The sequence below is a fragment of the Ranitomeya imitator genome, chromosome 1 (assembly GCF_032444005.1).
Source record: "Ranitomeya imitator isolate aRanImi1 chromosome 1, aRanImi1.pri, whole genome shotgun sequence".
In the NCBI taxonomy this organism is placed as follows: domain Eukaryota; kingdom Metazoa; phylum Chordata; class Amphibia; order Anura; family Dendrobatidae; genus Ranitomeya; species Ranitomeya imitator.
Window position 1 is genome coordinate 417,765,820 of NC_091282.1, and position 12,242 is coordinate 417,778,061.

A 12,242-nucleotide genomic window follows, 5' to 3' on the forward strand; every position below is an offset into this window, starting at 1 on the left:
AATATATTTTTTTAAATTGAATCACATTGTTGCTTATTAGCTACCTTTAAATAAAATGTAAATCTTTTAACCAGGTATATACAAAAGAAAAATGCCTACCTTCAACATGAGCGATTTTATTGAGAGTTCTATATTCTGCGGACCACCATTAGACTGAACACTTCGGAAAAACACATCACAAGGCTGTAAAATCTAGAAGGAAAATAAGGAGATGTACAGGTTAAATAACTGTATAGTTTTAAACATCTGACTTTTATGGGCACAGCGATACCAAATACGCAAACTTGTATATTTTCGGATTGGGAAAAGATTTTTTTACAATTTCTTTATATTTCTATATTTTTCATGTTCTTTTGGCCCTCATTTCCCCAAAAGGGTTTATCCCATGAAGATAAGTCCACAGTATAGGTTAAAATGTTAAGTGATATTGTTGGTTCTAACAGCTGGTACCCACATAGATTGGCAGAATGGAGAATTTTTATCCCCGGTAGGGAACTTTTATCCCTGGAGTGGCAGCGCACTTGCCTTACACACTCCATTCATTCTCTTTGGGGTGCCGGAAAAACCCAAACACTAGGCAGTCCCATAAGGACAAGCATGTGCAATACTACATGAGGTTTTTTTTCTTTTGCGATATGTACTTTACTGTAGTCATACATTTACTGCTGAAGACATACAAAACTTAAAAAAATAAATTAAAAAATGGAAAAACGTGCAGTTTTCAACATTTTTTCATGGCCAAGCTTGAAAGCGACTTTTTGTCCTCATGTCCCATCAGGCCCCTGGCGTACTACCGCTACACTGATGATATATAATCTGGACAGAATCTGAGCAACAGTTAAAGACGTTCCATGAACAGTTTAATTTCATCCCACCATCAACTTGACACTCAACTACTGCTGTACTGAAATTAACTTTTTGGACACCATCATTAAGCTGCATAACAATAAAATAGATAAGTAAATAAGGCAGCACACTGCAGCGCTAAAACATGTAAACTTGAAAACATGAAATTTGAACTGCATTACTGCACTAGAAATATGAAAAATGAGAGCTTTTAGTGCATAAAATTGGCCAATTTTATGTGTACCTGGTAGCCCCTTTACGGCATCTCTCTTATACCAGGTCCTAAACTTGCCTTACCTCGCTGAGAATAAACGTCTCCATCTGAATGGGTACATGTGAAACCTCTTCTTAGACTAAAATTCTCTCTCTCTGTGGAGGGGTATTGGACCTGCTGTAATTAAAACACCTGAAGCTAGGAGGCGGAGTGCACGATCAGAAGGCTAAAGAATACATTTCAAAAACCTGACCGGCACATCCAAACATAGACTAAGTGTGAACAGGTGCTGAACCTAGAGTCGCCAACTCGTATATAGTTAAGTAAATAAGGCAGCACACTGCAGCGCTAAAACATGTAAGCTACCAGGTACACATAAAATTGGCCATTTTTATGCGCTAAAAGCTCTAATTTTTCATATTTCTAGTGCAGTAATGCAGTTCAAATTTCGTGTTTTCAAGTTTACATGTTTTAGCGCTGCAGTGTGCTGCCTTATTTACTTAACTATATACGAGTTGGCGACTCTAGGTTCAGCACCTGTTCACACTTAGTCTATGTTTGGATGTGCCGGTCAGGTTTTTGAAATGTATTCTTTAGCCTTCTGATCGTGCACTCCGCCTCCTAGCTTCAGGTGTTTTAATTACAGCAGGTCCAATACCCCTCCACAGAGAGAGAGAATTTTAGTCTAAGAAGAGGTTTCACATGTACCCATTCAGATGGAGACGTTTATTCTCAGCGAGGTAAGGCAAGTTTAGGACCTGGTATAAGAGAGATGCCGTAAAGGGGCTACCAGGTACACATAAAATTGGCCATTTTTATGCGCTAAAAGCTCTCATTTTTCTTATTTCTAGTGCAGTAATGCAGTTCAAATTTCGTGTTTTCAAGTTTACATGTTTTAGCGCTGCAGTGTGCTGCCTTATTTACTTAACTATATACAAGTTGGCGACTCTAGGTTCAGCACCTGTTCACACTTAGTCTATGTTTGGATGTGCCGGTCAGGTTTTTGAAATGTAACAATAAAATAGAGATATCCCTGTATCAGAAGCCAATCGACTGCCCAATATACTTTAAATGGGACAGTTTCCATCCAAAACACATAAAAAACTCTATTGCCTACAGCCAAGCCATCAGATACAATCGTATATGTTCCAGCCCAATGGATAGGGATGAGCACCTTGGTCGCCTCAGAAAGACCTTTTTGAACCAGGGCTACCAACCAAGAACAATTGAAAACCAGATCACAAGAGCCACCAGAATATCAAGGAATCACCTGCTACATTACAAAGCTAAAGAAGAAGAAGAAAATAACCGGGTGCCTCTAATAGTCACCTACAATCCAAATCTGGAGGTGCTAAGGGGAGCTGCACGGAAATTACAACCTTTACTACAAAAAGATGCCCGCTTACAATCTTTTTTCCAGACCCCACTACTGTGTTTTAGGCAGCCCCCAAATTTAAAAAGCATCATTGTCAGAAGCTCCCTGTCCTCTCCAACAGCTGCCGGAACCTTTCCTTGCAACCAGAAAAAATTTAAAACCTGTCCATTTATAATGACCACAGACAAGATAAAGATCCCCAATTCACATCAGGACTACAAGATACCAGGTACTTTCAGCTGCATCACTTCTAATGTGGTGTACCTAATTATTTGTACTAAATGTTCAACTGGGGGTCTGTATGTGGAGGAGGCAGGGCAGAAGCTGAGATCAAGGATAAATTCTCACCGACATACAATAAGAGAAAAAAGAATGGACTCTCAATTCTAAACATTTTGCTTTTCAAAGACAGCAATGCTAAACTGAACACTTCTGCTTTGTTTTAGAAATCCACGAGGAGGTCAGCGCTCAGAATTTCACAGCAACACCACAAAGATATATAGATAGACAGAGTTTATTTAGCAGTAACGCCATTTAACAAATCACATATTCAATATTTGTGTATATCTTAGAATATGTCTTGTCCTGTTTCACTCTGATTTGTATATAATATAGTCACAGCAGCTTGCACCTGTTCACACTTGCATCAGTCTTTTCAGAGGTGCTGCTCAGTTTTTTTTGTAGTATATGTTTGGGAGGTGATAACTTCCTTTTTAGTTGACAGTTGTAGGACACGCAGGTCTGCTGCACTGCTGGTCAGTCTGGAATAAAACATATCCAGAGAATCCAGGATATAACAGGATTTTGGTTGCTTACCGTAAAATCTGTTTCTCGGAGCCTTCATTGGGGGACACAGGAACCATGGGTGTATGCTGCTGCCACTAGGAGGTTGACACTATGCACAAAAAAGGTAGCTCCTCCTCTGCAGTGTACACCCCACCTACTGGCATTAAGAACTTCAGTTAGTGAGAAAGCAGTAGGAGAAAACAATAAGATTGAAATAACAAATCACAAACATGAGAACTGTAAACATGAGAACAGTCACAGAACATAGAACCACAGAAACTGAACAACATGGGAGGGTGCTGTGTCCCCCAATGAAGGCTCCGAGAAACAGATTTTACGGTAAGCAACCAAAAATCCTGTTTTCTCTATCGCCTCTCATTGGGGGACACAGGAACCATGGGACGTCCCAAAGCAGTCCCTGGGGTGGGAAAAATAGACTTCCATCCGTTCAGAGGACTCACCACTGTCGCCTGCAAGATCCTTCTGCCCAAGCTGGCATCTGCCGCAGTATAGATATGGACCTTGTAAAATTTGGCGAACATGTGGATGGAAGACCAGGTTGCCGCTTTGCAAAGCTGTAGGGCGGAAGCCCTGTGGTGTACCGCCCAGGAAGCGCTGACTGCCCGGGTAGAGTGAGCCTTTATCCCAGGAGGCATGACCCTAGGTCTCCTCAGTAGAGGTCTCATGGGTCAAGGAGCTTGTTTCCCTCCTTAAATCTGGGGTAATCGTTGCTGTCCCAGAAATTGAATGGTTCACAGGCTTTCTCTTCTAATCTCTTTGTACCGAAAAAGGACGACAGGGTTCGCCCCAGTCTGGATCTCGAATTGCTGAACAAGAAGTTTCGTCTGAGACACTTCAGGATGGGATCCCCTCGTTCAGTAATCGCTTCCATGGAGGCTCAGGAATTTCTGTCTCAGGCTTCCGAAAGTCTATCCTCGACCCTCTAACTCGTTTCGGGGGGCTCGTCAACAGGAAGCAGTCCTGTCTTGTTCCTTCTCAGCGCCACGTATTTCTGGGCATGTTCTTCGACACTTGTCGGGACAGAGTCTTCCTTCTTGAAGACAAGATATCCCTCCTTCGTCGGGAAGTTCGCTTGCTCCAGGGTTCTCGGCTTCCCTCCTTTCCGATTGGCCATGAAGGTCCTGGGGAGGATGTATGCAACATTGGAAGTGATTCCCTTCGCCCATTTCACTCATGGCCTCTTCAGCAGGCTATTCTATCACAGTGGGACAGGTTGGTCTTCTCCCTGCATCGTCCGATCCGGCTTTCTCCCCGGGTCAAACTGTTCCTCAACTGGAGGCCGAGGTCACCTCTCATATCCCGGGGCAGATCCTCCCTTCCAGTTTTCTGGCAGGTGGTGACGACGGACGCCAGCCTGCTCGGCTGGGGTGCGGGGCTTTGTCACCTGACTTTTCAGGGTTCTTGGTTGGCACAGGAGTCCTCTCTGCCGTTCAATGTTCTCGAGTTCCGGGTCATCCTTCTGTCTTTTCTTTTCTGGGTAGGATTCTCAGGAGTCTGCCAATTCGAATCCAGACAGACAATGCCACAGCTGTGGCATATGTCATCCACAGGGGGGACTCTGAGTTCTCTGGCCTCGGCATCTAGGATCCTCCTTTGGGCAGAGGCAAGGGTCCTGGTGAGATCCACGGTGCATGTCCCTGGCGTAGACAATTAGGCCGCCGACTTCCTCAGCCGCGAGGGCCTCACGGCAGGGCAATGGTCCTTGCTTCAGGAGGTCTTTCATCAGATTTTTCTTCGATGGGGGACTCCGGAGGTGGACCTCATGGCATCCCAAATGACCAGGAAGGTCCCCGGGTCGTCCCAAGATCCTGCGCTCCTCTCGCGGTGGTGTTGACGCTCTGGCCATTCCTTGGTCGCAGTTTATGCTCCTCTATCAGTTTCCACCTCTGCCCTTGTTTCCCAAGCTGTTGGAAAAGATCATGGCGGAAGGGGTGCCAACCATTCTAATCGCCCTGGATTGGCCCAGGAGATCTTGGTTTTCGGAGATCGTCAATCTTCTCACGGGCGCCCCCTGGCACCTTCCAGACAGACCCGATCTGCTGTCTCGGGGTCCGATCTGCTGTCTCGGGGTCCGATCTGCCACCCGAATTCTCGGTCGCTCAGTTTAACGACGTGGCTGTTGAGACCGCAGTTCTAAGAGCGTCCAGCCTTTCGATCTGGGTGATTCTCACTATGATCGAGGCTAGGAAGCCTTTAGTCTTCCAGGATCTACTATCGCACTGGAAGGCTTACTTCCGTTGGTACGAGTTCAAGCACGTTTCACCTATGTCCATTTCCCTGCCTTCCATTTTGGCTTTTCTTCAGGCAGAACTGGATTCGGACCTCGCTCTTAGTTCCCTAAAGGGCCACGTTCCTGCGCTCTCCTTCCCGTTTCAGAAGACGTTAGTTAAGACCTTGCTTCAAGGAGTAGCCCACGCTGTCCCTCCATACAGGGCCCCCATGGATTCTTGGGATTTAAAGCTTGTGCTGGACGTTCTGAGAGGTTCCCCCTTTGAGCATCTCAGGGAGGTTTCCCTGTCAGTTCTATCTTGGAAGGTGGCCTTTCTTGTGGCCATCACTTCTATCCGCCGCGTTTCCTAGTTGGCGGCCCTTTCTTGCCGACTTCCTTTCTTGGTTATCCACCAGGACAAAGTGGTCCTCAGGCCTCCGCCTTCCTTCCTTCCTAAGGTGGTTTCCACCTTCCACCTCAACGAGGACATCGTTCTAACTTCCTTTTGTCTAGCTCCGACTCATCCTCTGGAGCGATCGTTGATCAAGCTGGACCTAGTCAGAGCAGTGAGGATCTACCTGGCTAGAACGGCCGCTTTCCGGAAGACTGATTCTCCTTTCGTCATTCCTAATGGCACGCATAGAGGCCTGCCGGCTTCCAAGGCGACTATTGCTCGCTGGATCAGAACGGCAATATTTGGAGGCTTACCGGGTCAACAACAGAGTGCCCCCTAGGTGGATCTTCCAGTCCAAGACCTGGAGGATCTACCTTGGGAGTAGCAGGAACGCCAGGAAGGAGTGGGTTTGGAGGATACCTTGTTCTTTTAACGTGCCTGTGGCCTCTGTCGGGAAAAGGAATCTGATGCCGAAACGACGGAAAGGGCCGGGGGGTAGGCGTGGTCTGGACTGGTGGCGAAGGGAACTGGTGCTCCCGGTGGCGTCCTTAATAATTTGGTCCAGCTTGGAACCGAAGACGTGATCCTTGAAAAGGCAAGCTAGTAAGGACGACTTTGATGACAAATCCGCCTGCCAGGCCTTGAGCCAAACGGTGCGATGGCTGGTAACAACGTTACTGGGCGCCTGAGGGGCACAAGACATGGCGTCCAGGGAGCGGAAACCAAATATTCCCCGGCGTGAGTAATCTGGATGGCAAGTTCCGCCAGCCGTTCTGGTGGAGCTCCGGCTTGAATGCCCCAATGGAGTTGTTTAGCCCATTCGGATACAGACCTCGAAACCCAAGTGGAAGCAAAGGCCGGGCACAGGGAAGATGCGGCAGCTTCGAAAACTGACTTCGCGAAGGATTCAATGATCCTGTCGATGGAATCTTTCAGAAACGCCCCACCGGACAGCGTGAGGACTTGGTGGCAAGTCTAGAAGCCGGCGGATCCCAGAGGGAGAAGTCGTTCTCTATTGCCTCACATTCCAGTTGGCGATGAGATCCGGAGGAAAGGGATATAAGACGCCAAGGCGCTTGCCACTTTGAAAAACGTCTGGTAGAATTCTCTCTTTTTCTGGCCAGTAGCTAATCGAATTCAGGATGAGGAGCAAATACCTTGGGAGATAGTTTAGACCTTCTAAATGAAACTGCCTGATCTGCGGGTTCTGTAGAGGAATCTTTGATGCCACAGGTCCGATTGGCGCTCCAATTAGGCTTTGAACCATATCCCTCATGCTAGCGATTTGGTTCGAATCCGGCCCCAAATCATCCTTCGAAGGCGCATCAGAGAAAGCCTCGCCTGACTACAGGGAGGAGGATCAGGGGGAAGTCGACCACAGAGAAGGACCGTGGGGCGAGATGAACTGAGAAGAGAACTCAGACCGGCATTCCTGTCTGGATCTTTTGCGGCCTGTATTGCTTCTTCCGACCCGCTGGCTACTACAGAAGTCTGCAGGGGCAACCGATCGAGCACAGACACAAGGGTCTGGGACACCCGTGTGAGATCCGCTACAGATAGAGACAGAGAAGAGGCCCAGCCTGGGGACTTCACACTCAGGCGGAACAGCATGTGGGCGGTGAGCATAATGTGGGTTGCTGCAGGCCTGCCTGAGCTTGCGGTTACAAGACGAACACGCAAAGTGTTTCACTAAGGCACCGGAAGTAGGGGAAACGTAGGAGGCCGGGAACGACCTCCTTTAAAATTAGACCGAACAGGCCCCTGAGGAAAATCTCATAGGGTTAGGGGCCAGGGGAGAGTGTCAGTCAGCAGTGCAGAGCTACTCACGGCAGACGCTGCGGTTTCCAGATGGAAGGCTGCACGGCTTGGAAGATGGTCCTCAGGAACGATAGCCCCTAGGACAGAGGTCCCCAACGTTTCTGACCATGAGAGCCACATTCAGCTCGGAGAGAGAGGGTCGCGAGCCACATCCAGCCTTGAGAGAGGGTCGCGAGCCACATTCAGCTCCCGCCCCCCCCCCCCCCCTCACAATAGTGGCAACCAAAGCCCCCATTATAGGCATAATGGTGACCAAAGCTTTTCCACAAAAATCGATCACTCCAAAGCAGTATACAAAGATCCAGGGGTTCCTACAATACCCCCAATTCAGTGTTCTCCTATCAAGCACTCCCAAGTCACTGTCACATCCAGCTTCAAACATCTCCTCTGACAAGGGGTGTCATCTTGTCTCCAACGTACCATACTTAATTCATCTCAAAACCCCTAAGACCAGTATATGTGCATCCAGATCTGCTCTTCTGTGCAGGGCTGCTCATAAAATTCACCATTTTCAGATGTGCTCTTTATACCGGTTTGCTAGAACTGGAGCTAATGCCCAAGCTGACAGACAGCCGCGAGCCACAATTCATGGGACCGCGAGCCACATGTGGCTCCCGAGCTACAGGTTGGGGACCCCTGCCCTAGGAGAACAGGCATTCACATCTGGGGCACCCTCTTGTCTGAAACTTGTTGCGACCCTGAGAGCTGGAGAATATGGCGAGGATGCCAGGAATTCGCGCTCTTGAGAATGGGAAACCGCCTGATGTGTGCGAAGAAAAGCGTCGCTGGCACGGAAATAAGTACCTGCAGCTGCACGGGGAGTGGTGGGCGGAGCTAACCGCCAGGCCAGGAGCACCAAGATGGCGCCGGTGGGCAGAGCTCGCCGATGATAGTTGGGTGGGAGAAAAGCCCACCCGAGGGAAAGGAAGTGCGGAGACGCGGCGCTGGGAAGAGCCGCGGCGCTGGAAGAAGTGCTGACGCCGGGACAAAAACGGTGCGGTTGCCTGCAAGGCCACCGCGCCAGACAAAAAAGGCACAGTGCGGCCGCAGGAGAAGGCGACGCGGTCGCCTGCAAGGCCGCCGCTCCGGGACAGAAAGTAGTGTGGCCACAAGAAAGTGGCTTGGCTGCCTGCAAGGCAGCCGCGCTGTGACAGAAAAGAATAGTGTGGCTGCAGGAGGAGCGACGCATCAGAACACATGAAAAAGGCAGCACGGTTGCCTATAAGGCCACCGCACCAGACTCAGAGATGCGGCCGCCAAAGTAGCGCGGCTGCCACGCGTGGGGCCAATAAGGCGCCGACCAGGCCAAGGCAGCCTGGAGAAAACTGAGCAGCACTGTGAACTAGGACTGCTGGATCACTAAGGACCCCCCAATGACCACCCCGGATTTGTGGAGGGGGTATGTGGAATACTCACTTAAAACATCCCACCCCGTCCTTACTAACCTCAGTCCGGGGAAGATATCAGACGTCCAGGGAGCTGATGGACGTCCTCGTCTCCTCCAACCACGCTCTGGTGGGTGAGTGGGTGAGGGACGAGCCAGGACCGGACTTCTAAGCACGCTTGTGTGCTAGGATCATAGTCCTGCTGAGGGATCTATGAGGATACGGGGTGAGTACACGCCGTACTCCTAGTCCGTATTGTGGGATTACAGGTGTAACTGTTCACCCTGTATCGCTCCAGAAAACCTGAAAGAAAACGACGCACATTGAGGTAGATAAGGGTCTAATGAAAGACCCGTGTCCACCTCCTACTGACACTAAGCTAAACTGAAATTCTTAATGCCAGTCGGTGGGGTGTACACAGCAGAGGAGGAGCTAACTTTTTTTGTGCATATTGTCAGCCTCCTAGTGGCAGCAGCATACACATGGTTCCTGTGTCCCCAATGAGAGGCGTTTATTCTCAACGCGTTTTGAAGTATCTATAACTTCTTCATCAGGAGAACCACAGAACACGTCCAACATCATGGGTGCATCTACCACTAATTAAGCAATCATGACCTCAAAAGAGTCCGAGTGAGTGGCAGAGGCGTCACAGATACTTGACAGTGGATTATTGGCATAGAAGTAAACACTGCCCTGATCCATCTGTCACAGAAGACCAAATTGAACACCGGACAAGGCTAGTTTGAATCTTTTTGTTCACGTCTATAGGATAGCATTACATATGGTGATCCAGGCATAAAGATTGTTAAAGGGAATAAGGCTGCGGTCACACTATCAGTATTTGGTCAGTATTTTACATTAGTATTTGTAGCCAAAATCAGGAGTGGAACAAATAGAGGAAAAGTATAATAGAAACATATGCACCACTTCTGCATTTATCACCCACTCCTGGTTTTGGCTACAAATACTGATGTAAAAAACTGACCAAATACTGCTAGTGTGACGGCAGCCTTAGTCAGTAGAATCAACCCTTATAAGCTAACTACACTGTGTTCCAAATTATTATGCAAATGATATTTTTCTCAGATTTTCCTAAATGGTTGGTGCAAATGACAGTCAGTCTAATAAAAGTCATCACCCGTTAGATTATACGTCGAATTTTATTGAATAAACCTCCCAATGATAACAGTATAATCTCCAAAATAAATAAAAACTCAAAATGAACTGTTCCAAATTATTAGGCACAGTAGAATTTCTATACATTTGATATGTTTTAAAGAACTAAAAATGCTCATTTGTGGAATTTGCAGCATTAGGTCACATTCACTGAACAAAACAGCTATTTAACTCCAAAACCCCCTAACAGGCCAAGTTTCATGTTAACATAGGACCCCTTCTTTGATATCACCTTCACAATTCTTGCATCCAATGAACTTGTGAGTTTTTGGAGAGTTTCTGCCTGTATTTCTTTGCATGAAGTCAGAATAGCCTCCCAGAGCCACTGTTTTGATGTGAACTGCCTCCCACCCTCATAGATCTTTTGCTTGATGATACTCCAAAGGTTCTCTGTACGGTTGAGGTCAGGGAAAGATGGTGGCCACGCCATGAGTTTCTCCCCTTTTATGCCCATAGCAGCCAATGACTCAGAGGTATTCTTTGCAGCATGAGATGGTGCATTGTCATGCATGAAGATGATTTTGCTCCTGAAGGCACGTTTCTGCTTTTTAGACCATGGAAGAAAGTTGTCCGTCAGAAACTCTAAATACTTTGCAGAGGTCATTTTCACACCTTCAGGAAACTTAAAGCGTCCTACCAGCTGTTTCCCTGTGATTTTGGCCCAAAATGTGACGACTCCACCTCCTTGCTGACGTCGCAGCCTTGTTGGGACATGGTGGCAATCCACCAACCACCCACTACTCCATCCATCTGGACCATCTAGGGTTGCTTGACACTCATCAGTAAACAAGACTATTTGGAAATTAGTGTTCATGTATGTCTGGGCCCACTTTAACCATTTCTGCTTGTGAACACTGTTTAAGGGTGGCTGAATATTAGGTTTATGCACCACAGCAAGCCTTTGAAGGATCCTACACCTTGAGGTTCGAGGGACTCCAGAGGCACCAGCAGCTTCAAATAACTGTTTGCTGCTTTCTAATGGTATTTTGGCAGCTGCTCTCTTAATCCCATGAATTTGTTTGGCAGAAACCTTCCTCATTATGCCTTTATCTGCATGAACTCTGTCTGTGCTCTGTTTCACTATTTAATGCTTTTCAGCAGCAGAGAGATCCTTTTTAGTTCCCATATTACTTGAAACCTGTGGCCTGCTTAATAATGTGGAACATAATTTTTAAGTAGTTTTCCTTTAATTAGAATCACCTGGAAAACTAATTATCACATGTGTTTAAGATTGATTTCAGTGATCCATTGAGCCCTGAGACACAATACCATCCATGAGTTTATTTGAAAAACAAAACAATTAAATCTTTATGACACTAAAATCCAATTTGCATAATAATTTGGAATACAGTGTACATGGACATGTAGGTTAAAGGAAGCTGAATTAAATAATGTCTTGATCTCTGCAATCCAATATATTCCTCCAGAGAAGTTCACAGTTTCTTATAAGAAAAGAGATGCTAAGATCTATTGGTGGGAACATAGATCTTCTTGAGAATCTTCCTCCAGAGTTTATTTTAAATGAAAGAGGGAGTTACCAATGTAAGACATGTAGATGAGGAGAGCATTCTGTCAGTCATTACATGTCTCACACTAGTAACACCCCCTTTAAATTAAAAGAAGCTCTGGGAAACTCTACATCCAGCCCATAGATCTTAACAGCTCATTTACAAAGTAAGAAAAATGCAGATATCAAGGCATCATTTTATTCAGCTTCCTATGAACTACATGCCCATGTAGATGGATTAGGAAGGTTGAGCCTACCAACAGATTCCTTCACAATTCTAGATCAGAGTGGACAGCAATAACAGTCGGATCAAGACCCTGATGCTTAAGGGATCTAAAAGTCCCTCCGACAATAATGGTACATGGTAGGTGGATTGCCCAGTTACAGATTTTACATAACTGATGTTAAAGTCTTTCACCTCCCACTTGGATATTCTATTACATAATAACCCTTTTTCAGTTCATAGAAATAAAAAACTTTTAATATCAACAATCTAAATCTAATTAGGATA

General features: G+C 46.7%; 1 protein-coding gene across 2 annotated transcripts in view; it reads right to left on the minus strand.

The window, feature by feature from the left end:
• Nucleotides 1-12,242, minus strand: part of VPS13A (vacuolar protein sorting 13 homolog A) — a 320,730-nt gene that overhangs the window by 115,945 nt on the left and 192,543 nt on the right. For both annotated transcript variants that reach the window (XM_069763032.1, XM_069763023.1), the window contains exon 40: nucleotides 100-192. In XM_069763032.1, the coding sequence (XP_069619133.1) occupies nucleotides 100-192 (93 nt within the window). The remainder of the gene's footprint in view (nucleotides 1-99; nucleotides 193-12,242) is intronic.